Here is a 19128-nt window from a genome sequence, read left to right as displayed (position 1 = left end):
TGGTTAGTGTGGAGAATAGCACACACTCCTGCATAGTTCTTGCTTCCCCTCCCTTTGGAGCATCTCCTACTACAACAACCCACAAGAAGAGATTCCCTTTCGTTTGCAACCTCCTTCCCTTCTCTCCCCCCCTCCCCCAACTTCACAGGCACACACAATTACTAACAGCGATAAGCTCAGCTCTCCAAAAAATCCAGGAAAATCACTCTTTGTTACATGGCAAATAAAGCAAGCCTATAGGGAAAATAACCATAAATGTTCATTATTTGTACAGGAAAATCAATTTGTAGGCCAATTGACCAAACAAAGTAATGCAATTTGCTGGAAAATCTCTTCTACACCCCCACCCCCATGTAGGAGACAAATAATCAAGCAGGTTGTGAATGGAAACCTAAATTTGTGCACGCACACACACACACATTTCTCATGGGCTTGGTGCGGAATTAACGTGTGCTTGGGGAGGGGGAAGAGAAAGCTTTTATGGAAGGGCAGAGGGCAATGGAGATTTTCATACAAATTCTGTAAGAGGTGTTTGAAATTTCATATCCTTCCTTAAAAAAAGAAAAGTTTCCAGCATAGTGAACAACATGGAGGACTTCTAAGGGTGGTGATCCTGTGGTGGACTCCCAGATACTTGCAAGAGTTTAGGAGAAGATGGGGGATACTTCTTCTAAAGGACCACTCTGAGGGAAAGCACCATATAGCTCAGTGGTAAGTGTCTGCCTTTCATGTAGGAGGTCCCAGGTTCAGCCTTGACCTGGGCCTGGAAACAAATTGGCAGCCAATCTAGCAACCCTTTGAGGCAGGTTAGGTTGACAAGGAATTATTGGCCCAACATCTCCTGTGGAGCATCATAGCTGAGTTGGTGTTAGAAGGTTGGCTTTCCTGGTCCTAGTCTGACCCCCTTATTGCTACACCACATTAGCTACCTTGTTTTCCATTGTTTTTCTGCTGATCTGGTCCAAATCTTAAAGAGATCCCATTTGTTGGATGAAACTGAGTGAAATATGGAAGGTACATAATACACATACAAATTTACTTGAATAAGCTCTTCATTGCACACAATTTGAGTTTCCATTTCCAGACAATCACAACCTATGTAGGGCTGTAGCTCAGTGACAAAGCTCTTGCGTGCATGCAAAATATCCTGGGTATCTCAACATAGGGCTTGGAGAGACCCAGGAGAGCTGCTGCCAGTCTGTGTAGATAGTTCTGGGTCATATGGACCCAGCAGACTGACTTTGTATAAGGCAGTTGTTAAGTGCCAGTTGGGGGATCTGAAAGTACTTTGCGGGTGCTTCCAGGCGGGGTTTAGTCAATAAGGGCAAATTCACATTAGACAATTATAGTTGATTGGGAGGCCTTGCACAACAAACCTGCCTTCTCCAAAAGATCAGACTTCTTGCAGTATGAATAATGATGGGGAAATGCAGCAGAATGTGTGGGACAACACCTGCTTTTACTCCTTGCAAACAAATCAGAATGAAAACTCATTAAATAGCCAACATGATCTAATCTCTTTGCAAACAAATCAGGATGGATGCTCAATTTGGGTGTGCAGTTGGGAGAATTCTGGCATAGAAATGTGCTGTGACTTAGTCCAGGTCAGATGTAAAACTGGGAATATCCCCCCCTTTGATCCTTTCCACTCTCCCTCCTTCCACATTTCCAGGTGGTCGGGATGCTGCCTTTTATCCCACCACCAAAATAATAGCAGGAGCAAGTTCAGAAAGGAGGCTTCTTGGTTCTCTTGTCTAGAAGCTACTGCTCTCTTGACCTCTAGAAATTATCCATCCTGTCTCAAACAGATGTGGATCAAAAGAGTCGAAAGGTGCAAAGAATTTACCATCTGCCTTCAGTGTTCATTTATTGGCACCTTGGAGTAAATGCAAGCAGATTATCTCCGAAGCCCAGGCTTTTCTTTTCAGCCGCTTCCCCCCACCCCCAATCCTGCCTTCTTAAGCAATAAGGAATTTTTAGCCGAAGTGGCATCTAGATCCAAAGAGTAATTTAGACCGAAGCCTGATTTGATGGAATAAAATTGTTCCGGGACTCCCTTGACAAAGCTATTAAGGAAACTTTCTCGTTTCCAAATTACAACACCCACCCCACCCCGGGGAGTAAGGCAATATAGGACCTGGAGAAGGGAAGCGAGGACGTGAGGAGTTTGAATACCGCCAAGGTCAGAAAACTTGGCCAGTTCTGCTTTCCACCCATTCCGCGCCTGCAAATGTTTCTCACAGTTCCTTGGTGACAAGCAGAAGGCCAGGAAGCCAGGAGTAATTCATAAATTCTAGCAAACTCTTAATATGTTCCGCGTTGGGAAGAGTTTAGTTGGAAAGCAGAGCACTGAAAACAGATGAAAACATTCATGAGTGGAGATTGTGAAGTCCCAAGGCAGGGTTCGCCAGTTTGGTGCTTGTGGACATGGCAGTGGAGTCCTTTTAGGTCTTCCTGCTGGTACCCACAAGGCCTCTGGGCCACCGTCCCGACCCACACTGCTCCATTGGTTGAGAGGGCGGTTGAAAAGTTCACTGAGTTAAAAGAGCAAGCTGAAGAGTTACGTTCTTCCCACTTCATCTATCAGCTCTGTGTGTTTTCTGAGGCTCGAATCAGTCCTGTGCTGGATCTGACTTTTTACTCAGATCCCTTGAAAAAGCAAGTGTCTGCGTGCACTTTCTTTCCCAATGGGCTGTATCCAACTAAAGTCCAACTAAAATTCGACCCATTGACATTTATGGACCTGAGTTAGTCAATCTACTGTCTCTTGGGGGAGGGGGAGAGAATCTCGGGTCTGATTTCAGGGATTATTTGGGTGGGGTGGGGGGTTGTAGGCAGCTGACGAGTCAGGAGCCAGAACTCATGAAACTCAATCTGTTCCAGAACAAAAAAGAGAATACACTTGGCCTCTCCGGTTTTCATGATGGTTTTGGACTCTTCCAGTTTCCAAGTGTCCAGATTCCAACTCGCTGGAGGAAAAAGGATGCCAAAATCAGCTGCTTCTGCTGAAAGAAACTGACGTTCCTTTGAGTTTGGTCGCCCGGGCAGGTTTCTGCCCCCTAGGAACACGGGAACCCTCCCAACAGATGTTCTGCCAAAGTAACCGACATGTGGAATTTCCCCATGGTGGAATTTACTGGTATCCTGGGGCGGCAGAAAAGCTCGGTGCTGTTCCAGGTCCTGGGCTAAGGCAAAGCACGGAAGAATCCGGGTGGCTTCAGTTTTACGAGCTGACAGGGCCAATATTTACCTCTTTCCTCTAAACTCTCTGCTCGGTTCAGAAGGCTAAAGCTACAATCCTTCCTGAGGAATAAGCCCTATTGAAACACAGTGAAACTTGCTTCTGAACACAGAAAAGGGATTGGGCGGCGTTAACCGAATTCAAGATTATTTTGAAAAACCAATCCTTGCATGGAGGAGGAGGAGGAGGAGGAATCGAAGATATGTGGAACCTGCAACAGAATGTTGCAACGTATGGACTGCTGCTGTTCAGGATTCCTGCTGCTCCACTCTGTTCCTACCTCCACCACCACGAGGCAGTCAGCAAGCATTCCTTTAATACTGAGCATGTTCAGTTCTCATTGAGCTGCTTTGGGGTTTGCCTTCAAGGTTTATTTGTTGTTGTTTTAAAAGAAGTCTTGCATTTATGTAAACTTCAGGGCTCCATCAAGCCTTGCCGACACCTCCCTTTGGGGCATGGAGAGTGCTGTTCTGACAACATATGGATTGGCACTCACAGCCTTAACATCCCATGTGGAAGGGATGATGATAATTACTTTGTTCTGCCTCCATTGTCAGAGGCAAAAGGCATACCAGTTGCTGGAGACTATAGGAAGGGGAGAGTTCCGGCTGAGCTCAGGTCCTGCTTGCAGGCTTTCCATTGGGGCATCTGGTTGGCCACTGTGAGTACAGACAGGATGCTAGACTAGATGGGCCACTGGCCTGATCCAACAGGGCTAATTCTTATAGATAATTCATGTTACCTGGAATTTTTTTTAATAAATAGAAAAATATTAAGACACCATTGAAACAATACAGATAATTGTTAAAGTGACTGATTAATAACAAAGAAACAGCTGCGAAGGCCCTTCGGCATAAAAAAAGATGTTCAGGAGACACATGAAAGTAAAAAGTGAGGATGCCTGTTGAATCTTTGCTTGTATGGGACTGGCAACACTAAAATTCTCTGCTCAGACTAATATTAAAGTTTTGTGCCAAGAAAAACCACATTCTGTAACCTGGATAAATTATTTCAGTGGGCCAAGTTTGCACAATCTTTCAAAATTTGCATAATTTATTTTGGTTTCTCTACTCAGGGAATAGGAGAGATAGTGAAATGCCACACTCAGTTTCCTGAAAATACCTCTGACTTCTGAGATTTCAGCCGCTATTGTTAGCGCCCTTTCAAAACATAGCTCTGTAACTAGAAGGGTTAGGAACTTGCTTTAAAGAAATTCAAAGAAGCTGAATTCTGCATGCATGTTGTGAATTGGATTCAACTGTCTCCTTTTCTGGTGGCAAAGTCTTATCTCAGCTGAAGACTTCCAAGCAGGGCGCAGCCTTCTGCTTTAAGGAATCTTGTTCCCTGCTGAGAAGAAAAGTTTCTTAGCCCAATGCTCTGCTACCATGTCTTTGTTTCTTGAAGGACCAGCTTCAGAGCATGACTTCCTGTTGTGCTGAAAAGGGGATCTCCAGGTATTGATATTACCTAAGAATCTTCCCTTCTCTGAAACATCTGGAGCATTTTCAGAAAGACCGCTTTAAAAAAATAGGTTATGAGAAACCAATTTCCCCCATCTCTTTGTTATATGTTTTCCACAATATATTCTTTTGGGGGGGGGGGAGCGAGGGGCAGAGAGTTAAAACATCCATCATCGAGACAGGTTGGGTTGGGAAGGAGGTGTGGAGATGGTCTCACGGGGACTAGAGGCAGAAAGTTTGCCATTTCTTTGAGCCTAGTAGTGGTCCAGGATATTTTCCAGTCATGCAGCTGGGTTTGGTCACATCCAGGCCTGTTTGTTAAACACTCATTTTGATTAGTTTCCACAAAGTTTATAGAAAATTAGATGATGCTGGCTATTGATTGAGCCTTCGTTTTTATTTGATAGGAGACAGTCGTGGCACAAGCAAATGTTATTTCACACTCTTCAGTCTGTTTCCCTATCACTTTCCTTATTGCAAGAAGTCACAATGGGGGGGGGGTAGTGGTGGAGGACCAGGTTTTCATGGGCAAGAGTTACAACTCAACTTTCAAGTTACAAGAGTTACAAGAGTTACAACTCAACTTTCATTACATAACCTAAATCTGCTGATAAGCAATTGAATCTCACTTGAAAATATGAACAGTCTTCGGAAGGAATACCAGCAAAGTAACTGCCATTTATTATGGCAGAAATTTTCATGGACCGCAATCCACATATCAGCTATTGCTGTCAAGTCCATAGCAGAAGGCGGCTAATGCTACAGTGCTTTGTGCTATTACTACAGATAGGGGAGAAATCTGATTCAGTTTACATTAAAAGGCAAAACTACTTTTAACAATCTGAAACAATACAAGAACCAAAGCACAACCACCTTTTGAAGTTCACATTTTTCAGAATTTTGCAGTGCAGTTCTCCAGCCAGGTAAAGTGCCCCAGAAATCAGAATGCATATGTTAGGGTAAAATATGCATTATATTGAGGGAAATTGCTTTGCAATAATGTGTACATTAGACAAAACTGCAATTAAAAATGAGTGTATTGGGAGAAATTCAAGAGGACTTAAAAATAATAATAATTGGAAATTGATGCGGAACTGGGGAGAGCTGAACTTAATGAGAAACTGAGAGAATCCAAAACTGAAAAGTTTGCCCCATCCCTAAGGATTAGACAGAAGTGGGCCCCAGTGTGTTCAGCGAGGCTTAGTCCCTAGAAGACTTGTTTAGGATAACATAGTACTGTGGAACCTTGGTTATCGATTGGCTTAGTTGACGAACAAATCTGCTCCCTAACTCCGAAAACCCGGAAGTGTTCCGGTTTTCAAAAGCTTTTCAGAAGCCAAACATCAGACACAGCTTCCACTTGAGTACTGGAAGCAGGTTTCCAAACGTTTCGGAAGTCGAACAGACTTCCGGAACGGATTGCGTTTGAGAACCAAGGTACCACTGTAATTCCTATAAGAACATAAGACCCTGAGTGCTGGAACAAGCCAGTGGCCCATCTAGTCCCAACATCCTGTTCTCACACTGGCCAACCAAATGCCCCAGGGGTAAGTAAGCCTACAAACAGGACCTCACCACAAGATGACTCTCCTCCCCTGTCGTTTTGTGGAAGTGTTTGCATGGGGGTGTTCTGCAGAGCAGGATGTGCCCTTTGGGCTCTGCCTAACTTTCCCCCGTTTCTCCCAAGACCTCCTGCCATAGGGTTGCCTGGCTTCATTTGTGGCTGCACAGTGTGAATTCCTATCCATTTGAGAGATGCACTGCATTAGCAATCGGGCGAGGAACTAGGCCGCTTTTGACAGGTGATGAGGGAAACGCGCTTGGCAGCAAAGCCTGCGGAGAGAGCTTGCCTCTTCTTTTATTCATTTCCTCATTACTTGAGCGTCGGAGCAGAGGACGGCATGGAACCCGAGAAGCTTGTTTCATCAGCGGCCTGGGTTTTAATAGCAAAGCTGGTTAAGTACCAGGAAGTGAGGCAAGGGCTGCCCCAGCCCCTGGATTTGCTATTGAAACAAATCGGTGGCGTTGAGACGCTGGCCTGCGATGTGTAATGAAGGCCTGGGGGAGAGGCGGGGGGCTTATTTGGGAACCTGGTATGACTCTTTTGGTAATCACAGCTGGCTTTAAAACAGGAAGGGGTGGAATCGGGGAAGGACAGAGAATTTTCTCTCTCCAAGGAACTCTTGGTATAGCTTCTTAATAAGAAATTCGTGGGCCTTCCCTTTTCTCCTCCCAACCGTGGTTTCCAGGCTCCTGGAGGGCAACCAAACCTTCATGTGTCAGTAACAAGGGAATGAAAACTTTGGGGCCTCCTCTCCATATGGAGCTCATTTGACTTCCCTCTCTCTCTTTGGTCTGTGTTGATGGTAGGCAAAAAGCACCTTTGGCCTCCACCCAAGAGACTTGGTGAGGTGACCAGGCAGTGATTGGGCAGGCATCATTATGGATGGCAAGGGATCCACAAGACGCAGTCTAGCTAGGCAGGAGAAGAAGCCAATACCTTCTGCATGCTAAGTATATATTCTGCCACTGAGCTCTATACAACTTCTCCTGCATACGTGTTTGCAGCTGCCTTTATTCATTTGCCAGGAAGGCAAAAAGCAGTTGGCTTCCCCTCTCCACATAAGAGGAGCCTGTATCCGGCCAAAGGCCCATCTAGTACGGTTTCCATAGTGGATACCCAGATGGCTCAAAGAAGCCCACAGGCAACAGCCCTCCTTCACTGTTACTTATATGAACATAAGAAGAGACTTACTGGGTTAGGCCAGAGGCTGACCTAGTGACCAACAAGGTGCATACGGGGAGCCCGTGAGCAGAACCTGAGCCCAAAAGAGCTCTCCTTACCTGCTGGTGCCGGCAACTGACATAAGTGCCTCTGACAGGGGAGGAAGAACATAACCAGTGTGACTGGTAGCCACAGTGAAGATGCCCTGTCCTCTGTCAAGATGCAATATTTTCTGCCCCCCGCCCCCCTTTCCCACCACATGACCTCACATAAGCTTCTCTCTCTCGCTCTCCCCCGTCTCTCTCCCCACCCCCCAACCAACACATTGCAAATTCCGCCCTAGCTGAGGCCTCGGCGTCTCTGGGATCAATTAAATGCTCGCCGGGGACCTGCTGGAAGGAATCCTTCCTCGTTTTCTGGCAGCTGTGCTACATCACAACCAGGGCGTTGATACGCTTTGACCTTCCCTCTGAGAACAGGGGTCCTTCCTTTCCTCCTCCCCCTTGTTCTTGTACTTTCCAACCCTCCGTTCTCATCTGGAAGATCCGTCTCGGTTATTTCCTATTCTGCTGCGGAAAAAAGTCTCTCTCTTTTTTTTAATGGGCTGGGGAAAATGTGGCTTAATGTGGGAGTTGTGATGGAAGCATTAGTTTGGGTGGGTGGAGGGTACTTTTGTCCTAACAACTTGGCTAGCCTTGACTGGCATCTCTCTGAGTGGAAATTTTAGCCTCCTTTCTATCTTTGATTTCCGTCTTCTTGGGAGACCCGGAGCGCTCTTCAACACGGGGATAAAACCAAAGCAATGACATATTATTAAAATGCATATTTAAACTCTAGCGCTCACCAGGGCCAATTAGAGCGAGGAGCAGTGGTCAGGCGGGAGGGCCATTTGCCAGGCCCTCAGGCTCAAAGGAGGCCTCGGATTTAATTGTGAGGCATTTGATAAGTTTCACCCGTTGCCTTTAACGTAGATCAGAGCAAAATATGACACGCACGCTCAGCTTAGAGCTGCAGATTTAAGCAAATACGAGATGTGATTTGGAGAAAGAGGTAGGCTTGTAGTCATTATTAATCCTAATCAGAGTAGACCAATTTAACAGAACTCAGGATAGCTCAGCTGGAAGAAGGTGGGGCTCTTCAGCTTAGGGTCATGTGTTTGAGCCCCATGTTGGGCAAAAAATTCCTGCACTGCGGGGGGTTGGACTAGATGACGTCTGTCCTCCCTTCCGACACTACAATTCTATGAAATAAGGGAATGTTACTAACTTGGATTAATTAATTTTAATGGGGAGAATACTGCTGCACTGATGTCCTGCTTTTTGAACGTATTACTGGCGTCTGGCTGGCCAACAGGATGATGGGCTAGATGGACCTTTGGCTCTTCATATATTGTCAGATCAACACATTCAAAAACATAATAAGTTAAGAGGCAGAAAATAAAATACGAGTCTCTTCCCTCCCCCCAGCACACAATGATGTACAGTACTCTTATTAGCAAGGGAGGATTATCTCAGGGTTATAAAAGGAGGCCACATCCAAAGGGACTTCCTTTGGGCTGATCCAGTGTTTGTACTGGAAGTGAACAACGCTAGGACTCTCTTAAAATGCCATTCTGAATTTTTGGGAGGCTGTGCATGTCCGGTGGTGGTGATGGTTTTCCCAGGCAGGATGCTGGACTAGTAACTGTGAAATGTTTCAGATGCTTGATATATGCTTCTGTTGCTGTGTTACTCCCCGAGAAGGAAACAAACCCAGAATGAACTAGGATCTAACCTTGAATTCAGCCAACTTTTTCCTAGCACCTAATTTTTAGTGACTAGGAAACCTCTTTTCCACTATGGTATCTGTGAGGCTCAGGCCAGCGGCAGGTTATTTGCAAGCCTCCTAGCCATTGGCTGAGGTGTTGTGATGACACAGAATGTTTGTGAACATTCCAATTGTTGGGGGTAGTGTGCCAGTAATAAGAAATTATGCAGTAGGTTATATGAGTGGGACGGATGTTTCACATGTTGATGCAAAGTTCTTGGTCACATCTTTGGGTTGCATGCAGCTAAATCCTACTCAGAGTAGATCCATTGAAATGAATGGACCTAAGTTGTGTTAATTTCAGTGGGGTCTACCGTACTCTGAAAAGGAGTAGCATACATTCTGTTGTCTTCAGGACTCTTAATACACATTTGGTAATCTTCTGCAAAATGTCAGCACTAGTGGTAGTTAAAGAAAGTGGACTAAAATCATGCTGAAGTAAACTGCAAGCCTGCCCATTGGCCTGCAGTGATAGGAATCTAATCTGAGTAGAACTAGCATTGACTACAACCAATTAACCTTTGATGAGTTTGGTTAATCTGGAGGAATGACTGTGGTATCATAGGGTGGCATTCAGCTAAGTTTGACTCTGGGTGGACCTGTTGAAAATAATGGACCCAACTTAATAAAATTTAGTTTCATGCCACTCTGTGGTGTGTTTGCATTCAGCCAGCAGTAGTTCAAGAGGAGTAGTGTGTGTGTGTGTGTGCGTGTGCGTGTGCGTGTGCGTGTGTGCGCGCGCCCCCCCTGCCCCTGCCCCTGCCCCTGCCCTGGTGCAGAAGAGAAGTTGGGCAAAAAGCCCAACAGTGGGCAAAAGATTCTTGCGTTGCAGGAGGTTGGACTGGATGACCCTCAAGGTCCCTTCCAGCAATTCTATGATTCTAAGTTCTGTTCTTCTGGAACAAATCATTGCTGCTTGAAAGTCCAGTTTGTAAATGTATCTGTTCTTTTGAGTACAGCCGTGCTCACAGGGGCTAATGGGAGATGTAGTCCAAAGCATCTGGAGGGCACCAAGTTGGGGGAGAGGCTGTGTTAGAGTTGCAAATGCAGGCCGCTTAACCCATAAGTGTGCACTTGAGCCACCCCTGATTGTGAGCCTGGCAGGGCTGTTAAAGGAAGTTTAACAGGACTCCCTATTTCTCTGTGTGTGGGGCTCTGAATAGTTTCCGCGAGGGCTGTTCTCAATCCCCAACACACACCCTCTGTTCCTTCCCTATTCTCTAGTTAAGTATGATGAGTCCCTGAGCAGCCACTGAGACCAAGTAACTGCTCTTAGGTACCATAATGGCCATTAAATGATTTTTATGAGCTGAGATCGGCACCGTCCCCCTCCTCAGCTTCTGGAGCTGCACTCGAGGCAGTCCCGTGGCAGTTGTGTGTTGGGAATTTGCAGGCCGCTGACTCTTAATTGATGCGATAAATTGTGACTTAGCGGGAAAGAGGTGCACTGCGACATCTAGCTGTGGGGGTGGAGGAGGGAGGTTAGGCATTGAGCTCTGGGGGTCCCTGGCGAAAGCATCAATTGCTGGAGTAAATGCTCAATATATGTGCTGTCCTCAGATTTCCAGGAATGTCTTCAATTAAAAACGAACAACCAGGAGTGTCATTTTTGTTAGGGTGCAACTGAATACTTTGTTGCATATTTGGAACCTTCCTGTGTTTGTTGCTGAATACTGTATGTAAAATATTTGGGGGGGGGGGTTGTGTGGAGGCATTTTCAGGGTGGCAAGTGGGAGGGGTATTTAACCCTTTTGTGCCTGCCACTTTTTCCTCTGCAGTCTCCCATCCATTGCTGTTTCCTCCCAATCCTCAGGGTTCCCAAGCACTCTCAGAGGTCTGGTTCACGTATAATGTGAAACCATGGTGCATTAAACTATGGTTTATTAAACCATGGCATAGCATTACAATGAAACCTTGGTTCTCAAACTGCTTAGTTGATGAAAAATTGGCTCCCCAACGCCAAAACCCCAGAAGTAAGTGTTACGTTTTTTGGAAGCCAAACAACTGACGCAGCTTCAGCTTGAGTGCAGGAAGCTCCTGCAGCCAATCAGAAGCCGCACCTTGGTTTCCGAACGGTTTTGGGAGTCGAACAGATTGCGTTCGAGAACCAAGGTTCCACTGTACTTGTGAGCCCAGCAGCTTAGCTATGATTTATTAACTATGGTTAAAGATGACTCATTAATTAAAGCATCTACTTGGTTTACAAAATTAGTTAATGCTAACCACAATTTAGTATTGCATACAAATCCAGTCTCCTGCCAAACTGGTTAAGGAGCTAACACCGCCCAACAGATAAAGAGCTGTGGATAAAGAGCCACAAAAGATTCAGACAAAGGCTCAGCCGCCTTTTCTGGTCTTTTAAATCATTCTGTAATGTAAGAAACCAAGGTTTAATTGATAATCTGCTGTACGCCTCAGCTTTGATGATGGATTGCTCACACCATTAACATTAACTATAGATTGTTTTGCATAAGGATTATGGAGGTGTCAACAGAGCCACCCCAACAGATGACAGACTTTATTTAAAAAACCTCCCCCCTTCAGTACACCTAATCTGATCTTTTCCTCTTTCTCTCCCCCCCCCCTTTCTACTCGTTTGACTCCGGATTTCTCCCATTCGGCAGAATCGGGGTCGCCTTGCTGAGAAGAGGACCATCCCCTTGCCTCCTACCAGGACCCCAAAGAAAGAGCTTCCCTCCATTTTCTCACACAGTGACGACAGTGAGGAGAGCGACAAGGTCAACGGTCACCACCCTGATGTCAAGCAAGAGGAGGATTTGCATATTAGTATCATGAAAAGAAGGTAATTTTGTTTATTGTGATTTCCTATCTCACCCCCACACCCCAAAGCATTGAGTGTGAATTGATCATTTGTGCTCCCACCCCAGCAGTTGCAAGTTGTGAGACTGCAAAAAGTCTCTGTTTGGATGTCTGCATAACCTCTTTGAAAGCCATTGGTTGACATGCTGTGATGTCATGTAAAGCTCATAAAAATCTACAAGCAAGCCTAGACAGTAATATTCTGTGATCACACTTCTTGTAGAAGAGTTATGCTGTAAAAAAACATATTTGTGTGCTTTCCCCACTTCCCTGAGTCATAGTAGATTCCAGGGGCAGTGGGTTTGGTTTTCTTTAGAGGAGAGATCACTGGAGATTTGAGTGTCATTTAAAAACATTTGCTTTATTTACAAGTGTACAAGTATAGACAAAGACTCCATTGGAGCAGATATGCTACCCCTCATCAAGGGGGTCCCAGGTTCAATCCCCAGCATCTCCAACTAGGGCTGGGAGAAACCCATGTTTGAAACGCTTGAGACCTGCTGCTAGTCAGTGCCGACAATACTGAGCTAGATGGACCAATGGACTGATTCAGTATAAAAACAACTTCCTGTATTCTACACCCCTGGCAATGTAGCTGCCATGGGTAGAGGAGAGGTAATTTTTCCCTCTGGGGAAACAAAGCAATTCCCAAAGAGAGTCAAGACTTTGGATTCCTCTGGGAAAGCGTGCATTGTGTAATACCTTGTAACGGAGAGGCAATGAAAATGTATTGCAGCTGTGTCTCGTTGCCCTCCACCCCCCAAGTGTATCATTACAGCTATTCTTGATCATCATCACCACCATCCTCTCCCTGCGCTCACTAATGCACAGAGTTGCTTGGATTCCGAAACAAGCCCTATAAAAACAAAGGAATGGGAGAGCAAAGGCGTGTAATTGCTTTTCTAGTTCTCTGTGTGAGGGGGTTTTATGTGCCTGTTGCTTGCCAGTCACTAAGCCATTTTCCTCCCACTTTGCCGGGTCACCAACAGCAGAGGTCTGGGGAGCTGGAGTGGCACAGCATCTCTTCCCCCAAACCCCCACCACAACTGAAAAAGAAGCATCTCTGACTTGACACCTTGTTTCTTGTGGCCATTAGTTGTGGATGCAGTTTATTAATTCTGCATGTAAAGCTGGGCAATAGGTCTGCATCCTTCCCCACCACGGGTGCGCACAAAGCATCTCCAAATTGTTTTTAACTACCCATTTAATTCAGCGCCTCTGTTCCAATAGCCCTGCTTTGTCTTCCTAAGGAGGGAGGCAAATAGTTTGTTAGATGAATACCCAGGGTTTGCAAACCAATAAAATGCTTTTATCTTCAGAATCTTAATTATTGTGATTTGCTTGGGCTCATTGGTGAGAAAATACAGTCAGGAAAGAGAGAAGAGGAGAGAAAGTTTTAACTATAAGTCGTTGGCTTGGTCATCTACTAAGGTGGTTTCCTCTGAGATTTTGCATCCCAGTTTTGTGCATAATGTACACCAGTGGGGTCTGCCTCCCAGTAAGAGTGTACCTGTGATTTCAGCCTTGCTCTGTTTTCATGGAAGGTCTCAAGGCTAGAAAAATCCCCAGTTGACTACGTCCTTGGCTTCAGATTTGGATTCTGAGACCAATGAGTTCAGAATACTTTGCCATGCACTTTTAAGCCAGTCTTTCTCAGCATAGTGCCCTCCAGTTGTTTGGACTCCAACTCTCATCAGCCCCAACCAACCTGGCCAATTGTCCAGGGTGTTATAATCTTAGATGTCTATATTTGCTTGCTTGCTTGTTTTCTGTCCGAAGATCTCAGGGCATTTCACAGAATAAAAATTCAAGATAAAACAACACAAATATACAATAAAAAGAAGAACAAAAGCAAAACAAACTAATAACCTTCCTCTACAGGTTCTCTGCCCTATATTAAGCCATGGTTTAGTGTGTTGAGAAGATGTCTGTCTATGTCTCCTGTTTTTTCCCCTCCCCCTCTCTGCTTTCTTTGCTCTACTGAGAGAGATTGGAGATTGGAAGCTTTTGCTATCCCTTAACTCGTTCTTTCAATTACACTCTGGCCTATAGGCGACCTGGAATTGCAAGTGAGTGGTCTGCCAGAGGAGGGCTAGCAGCAGGTGGGGTTGTTAGATATAGGAAACTTGCCTCTTCCATGCCCAGCATAGGAATGCAACATTCAATTCTTCTCTTGATAGCCTCAATAGACTAGTAAAACCTTTTTTCAGGTTAGTCCAAACTCATCCTCCTGAGCATGTCTGAGAGGAAAGGAGGAACACATGAGCCTGAGAGTAGGTCTGGCTCCACTAAACCACGGTTTAATGTGATGTCTGAATATGGCCACTGTTTTTCAATCTCAGCTCCTTTCCCCCACTACCCCACCTACAAAGATAGTGCTGGCCTGCCTTACAGGGTAGGAATATGGATTACTGAGATCCTCTATACCACTTCAAAATAGTAGTACCGTATTTAACAGAGAATGATTTACATAACTGTGTGGTTTGGAATATTAAGGAAGAGGTTATCTCTTGACATGTGGGGCTCAAGTAATTTATCTATCTATAGGCTGAAAACTGTTTGCTTCCCTGAGAAACTAGCCATTCATTGATCTGCTTGTGATGTTAGCATTCCTTACTGCTCGGGAACGCTGCCGGAATAGTATGTTGACAGACACTGCAGCTTCCGAAGGTGAAGCAAAAGGTCATAATGCCTGATAGGATGAAAATCCTTAGTAGATACAAATGGTCAGGAGGTGGGGGAAGCGACAGAGATGCAGCCTGGGCAGAATAAGCTGAAAAGGAAGAGGGTAGTGAAGCCAAGAGACACGAAGCTCTGGGGCAAAGTTACTGAAGGAAGAGAGGGAGAAAAAGCTGGCAGGAAGCAAGTAGGCTACTACTGTAAGTGAGCACGGGGTCACACGTCAAAGAGCAGGTGGTGGTATTTCATGTCACGAAGAGTGAGGAACCCTTTTCAATCCGGGGGCCACATTTCCTTGTAGGCAACCTTATGAGGGCCACATGCTAGTGGTGGGTGGGTCCAGAGCGAATAGGGCAACAGAGGTGACTCTTAACCTTTGTACAGTAACTACAGCCCAGGGTGTATGGGGTGTTCGGGGAGGGGGTAGTACCTCTTGTGGGGGGCATGTTGTGCTCCTTCTGGGTTAGTGTGTCTATCTTTGGTCCCCGCCCTGCACTCAGTTCTCACCTGTGGCTCCTAGAAGCTGTTGGCATGCCACAGTGGCCACACCCTGGGAATGGCTTTGAGTGGCCAGCAAAACCAGGTGAGGTTATCCAATGGATCTCAAAGGCTCGGCAAGTTAGGTACTTCCCTGCATGCAAAGATGGGCTTTGGCGGATTGAACAGATGGAGACGAATAAGTGGGTCCAGTGGTCGAGAACACAGTTTCTGCACCTGCTGTAGAGGGAAGCGAGGGGCAGATGGGGCTTGGGCTTCCTTCCCAGGTTGACATCTAGGAGAATGAAAACTCTGATCCTAAACCTCCGCTGCCTGGACCCCTGGACTTTGGGGTTCCCCACCCTTGGTTTAAACTAACCAGCTGAGTCACTAATAAAATAAGAAGCTAAGTAAGAAGAGACCTGATGGATCGGGCAGGCCAGTAGCCCATCATAGCCCAGTGTCTTGTTATCGCTTGACAACAAGATGCCTATGGCAAACCGGCAGAGGACCCGAGAACAACAGGACTCTCCTCAGTTGTGAGTCTCAGCAACTGGCATCCCACAATTATTTGGCATCCACTATAGTTTTTCTGCCTCTGGCTTGCGTTAAGTGGACCAACAATGTGTATCCAATTGGTATGTGTGTTTGAACGCCTAGGATCCTCACTCCAGCCCACCCACCCCAGAGACAGAATAGGGATCTGATTGAACGGTCTTCAGTTTCTATCAGCGACTAACAGCCACTCATGGAGAAATCTACCTTTAGGTGCAGCCCCCTGCAGCTGACGTCAGGGGCCCCTACCAGCAAGAAGAAGCGCAACCAAAACGTGTCTTTTAAAACTGGCAACAGTCCTTTTGGCTTGGGGCTAGTGGGGAAATGCTCTTTTAAATCGGCAATCTCGCGGCTTGAGCAGGCAAAACAGCTCTGGGGGTAGCTGGGATATTTTATTGGGGTCCCGCCAATGTGCTGGGAGTTGTCCGTACTGCCTGCAGTTATTCGAAGAAGAGAGGGGGAGAGGGTTGGGAAGAGAGACTACGGATTGGAACAAGGGAGGCGTGGAAAGATTGATGGATGAGGTTAAGGGAGGGTCAGATATACGTTTTTAGAATTCCCCTCATTTCGCCGCTGTTATTTTGACTGATGGGCTGAGTGTCTCTGTGGTTTAGCGGTGTGTGTAGGGGACTTTCTGTCTGCCCCTCCTTCTCCCCCGTTCCGCTGCTTCCCCTCTTCCCCTGCCCCCATTTCCTTTCCACTTTGCCTTCAGTGAACCGGGTCACCGTGCCATACTTACCCAGACTTCCATCTTCTAATAGCAAAATTGCCAGCCTCCGTGAAGGCTTTAATGGTTTGGGGCTGTCAGTCTGTCAGCCGCATCCCTGGTGCTCTTAAGTGGAAATCTATTTCTGACATCCCTGAAGGCTGCTGCTCTTTGCCTCTCTAATTGATTGGAGTTCAAACCAAAAGCAGCCCCCATTCTCGCACCCACCCCCCATTCTGCATCCCTGCTCCCCCACCCTCCTTACATGTTTCTGGCACTTGTGGGACGCAGCTGTGTGCAAAGGGGGCAGGGAGTCGGTCAGGTCTGTGGCTCCCATCTTTTCTGGGAACCTTCATGCCAAAGTAAGTAGGAATCTCTTTACTGAGAATTATGCTCAACTAAATCCTACTCGGAGCAGACCCATTTAAATTTATGTACCTACATTCAGTCATATTTATTACCATCCAAAGGGTCTACTCCCAAGTAGGACTAGCATTGAATACAGCTCAGTATCTCCAGCCAAACTCGTTCTTTTGAGGCTTTTATGGGACCATCTACCCACTGGTGTATGTGTATGTTTGTTGCAAGTCGTCATGGTAGCGTATGTTACGTAGATTTGTGTTTTATATTTTAAATGCGCCCCACAATCCTTGGATGAAGGGTGTATAGAAATTTAATTTTAAAAGATGGTGTTTATAAAAGACTCTAAGATGCCCAGGTCTGGGATTTATCTTCCATTGATAAGGGCCAGCCCTACAGTTGATCAATCAATCAATCGGTTTATTTAGTGTTTTTGTGCCCTGCACTTCAACAACAAAAAAGGCTGCCAGAGCAGCTTACATACCGGTACAATAAGATAAGCAAGACAAGTCCCTGCCTGCCAGTTTACAATCTAAAAAAAATCACTAAAGGTAAGAGGGATGGGGAGGGAAGAGGAAAAAAGCAAACTTGGGCACTAATCCTTAAAGTTGTAGTTCTGTTAGGTAGACAAGCTGCCCCCCTTTTGCAAAACTAAAGTGTATATTTATGCAAAATTCCATACAACAGTATGTACGGTATATTATTAGGAGTTTGCATTAAAATGCTGATGGAGTTTTCATGGGGCCTTCAAAAACCAACAACAACACTGCAGACTGATATAGAAATGTGAAGATCTAAATACTGGAAAAATGAGAAATTGAGAGGAATCAAAGTTGGTGTGTTCACCCATCCCTATGTATAGAGTGGTCTCACTCACTGGATCATCACCTTGTGGTGGTGAGTGGGCTTGCACGTTCCTACTGTATGACCCTTGTGAGCGAAGCTGTCAGGAGTCTCATACTCCCAGCAGCGTAGGTAGGATCAAAGGGGAGGAGCTCGGAGCTAGACAGAGAATGATCCAAGAAGTCCTCTCCTCAACGGCAGAACAGGCAGAAGATAACAAGTGTTATGTTACAATGGCTGTGAAGGCAGATAGAACGGATTGTGGAAATTATCGAGGCATCTCTTTATTAGCTGCAGCCAGCAAAATTCTCGCAACTCCTTGAAAGATTCTATCAGTGGTGTCTCCGAAAAATTTTACACATCACTTGGGAAGACGGGTGAACTACTGGAACTGGAAGAAGCAAAGATTCTTCAACATCAACTTTGTTGGACTGGTCATGTTGTTTGAATGCCTGATTATTGTCTTCCAAAGCAACTACTCTATTCCGAACTTTAAAATGGTAAGCGTAAAGCTGGTGGTCAACTGAAGAGGTTTAAAGACTCTCTTAAGGCAAATCTTTAAAAAAGTAGTATAAACAGCGACAATTAGTCTATGAGTGCTCCAATTGGAGAACAGCCTTTACCAAAGGTGTCATGGACTTTGAAGACTCTCAAACTCAGGATGAAAGGGAGAAACATGCTACCAGGAAGGCACGCTTGGCAAACCCTCACCTTGATCAACTCCCCCGCTGTGGAAGGACTTGTGGATCCAGAACTGGCGTCCACAGTCACTTACGGACTCACTGTTAAGACCGTGTTCATGGAAGACAATCTTACTCAGCTATGAGTGATTTCTAAAGAAGTACAGTGGTACCTCTGGATGCGAACAGGATCCATTCCGGAGCCCCATACGCATCCAAAGCAGTACTCAACCTGAAGTGCTGAATCTGTGAATGCATTAATCGCCGAACCCAGAAGTAACCTGTTCCGGCACTTCCGGGTTCGGCGTGTTCATAACCCGTGATGTACACAACCCGCAGCGAACGTAACCAGAGGTATGACTGTAATAGTAAAGAGAGGTGCTGTGGTTGGGAGGGCAGGGAGGAGAAATCACTAGGCCTATTTGTACCACCATTCAAGGGCCCAGCTTCTTAGGTGCAGCTCTGGTTGGGCTTTTGCGACTGCGTTCCCTACTGTTCCCTCAGCCTAGCCCTTCAGTGTTCTCCTGACATTTCCTCCTCTAGCGCAGCTGCTCACTGCTGCCGCCGACGCTTCATAGTAATGACTGTCACCCTAATAAATAAAATACATTTAAGATCTGTCTGGGAAACGAGCACTGGATTTGATCCAGAGTGCCAGGAAGCGGCAGCGGGTCTAATGAGGACTTAGATTTGATAGTGAGCGGAAATGGCTACTTTATTGTGCTGTGGAACTGGCAGGCAGCGCAGAGGGGGAGGCCGAGTGTGTGCTGGGGAAA

General features: G+C 45.9%; 1 protein-coding gene across 11 annotated transcripts in view; it reads left to right on the top strand.

Moving 5' to 3' along the window:
* Positions 1-19128, top strand: part of SAMD11 (sterile alpha motif domain containing 11) — a 159805-nt gene that overhangs the window by 35477 nt on the left and 105200 nt on the right. For all 11 annotated transcript variants that reach the window (XM_060276218.1, XM_035118488.2, XM_035118490.2 and 8 more), the window contains one exon: positions 11857-12035. In XM_060276218.1, coding sequence (XP_060132201.1) covers positions 11857-12035 — 179 coding nt within the window. The remainder of the gene's footprint in view (positions 1-11856; positions 12036-19128) is intronic.

The sequence above is a fragment of the Zootoca vivipara genome, chromosome 6 (assembly GCF_963506605.1).
Source record: "Zootoca vivipara chromosome 6, rZooViv1.1, whole genome shotgun sequence".
Classification (NCBI taxonomy): domain Eukaryota; kingdom Metazoa; phylum Chordata; class Lepidosauria; order Squamata; family Lacertidae; genus Zootoca; species Zootoca vivipara.
The sequence above is the reverse complement of the archived record's forward strand: the minus strand, read 5'-3'. Positions and strand labels throughout refer to the sequence as shown.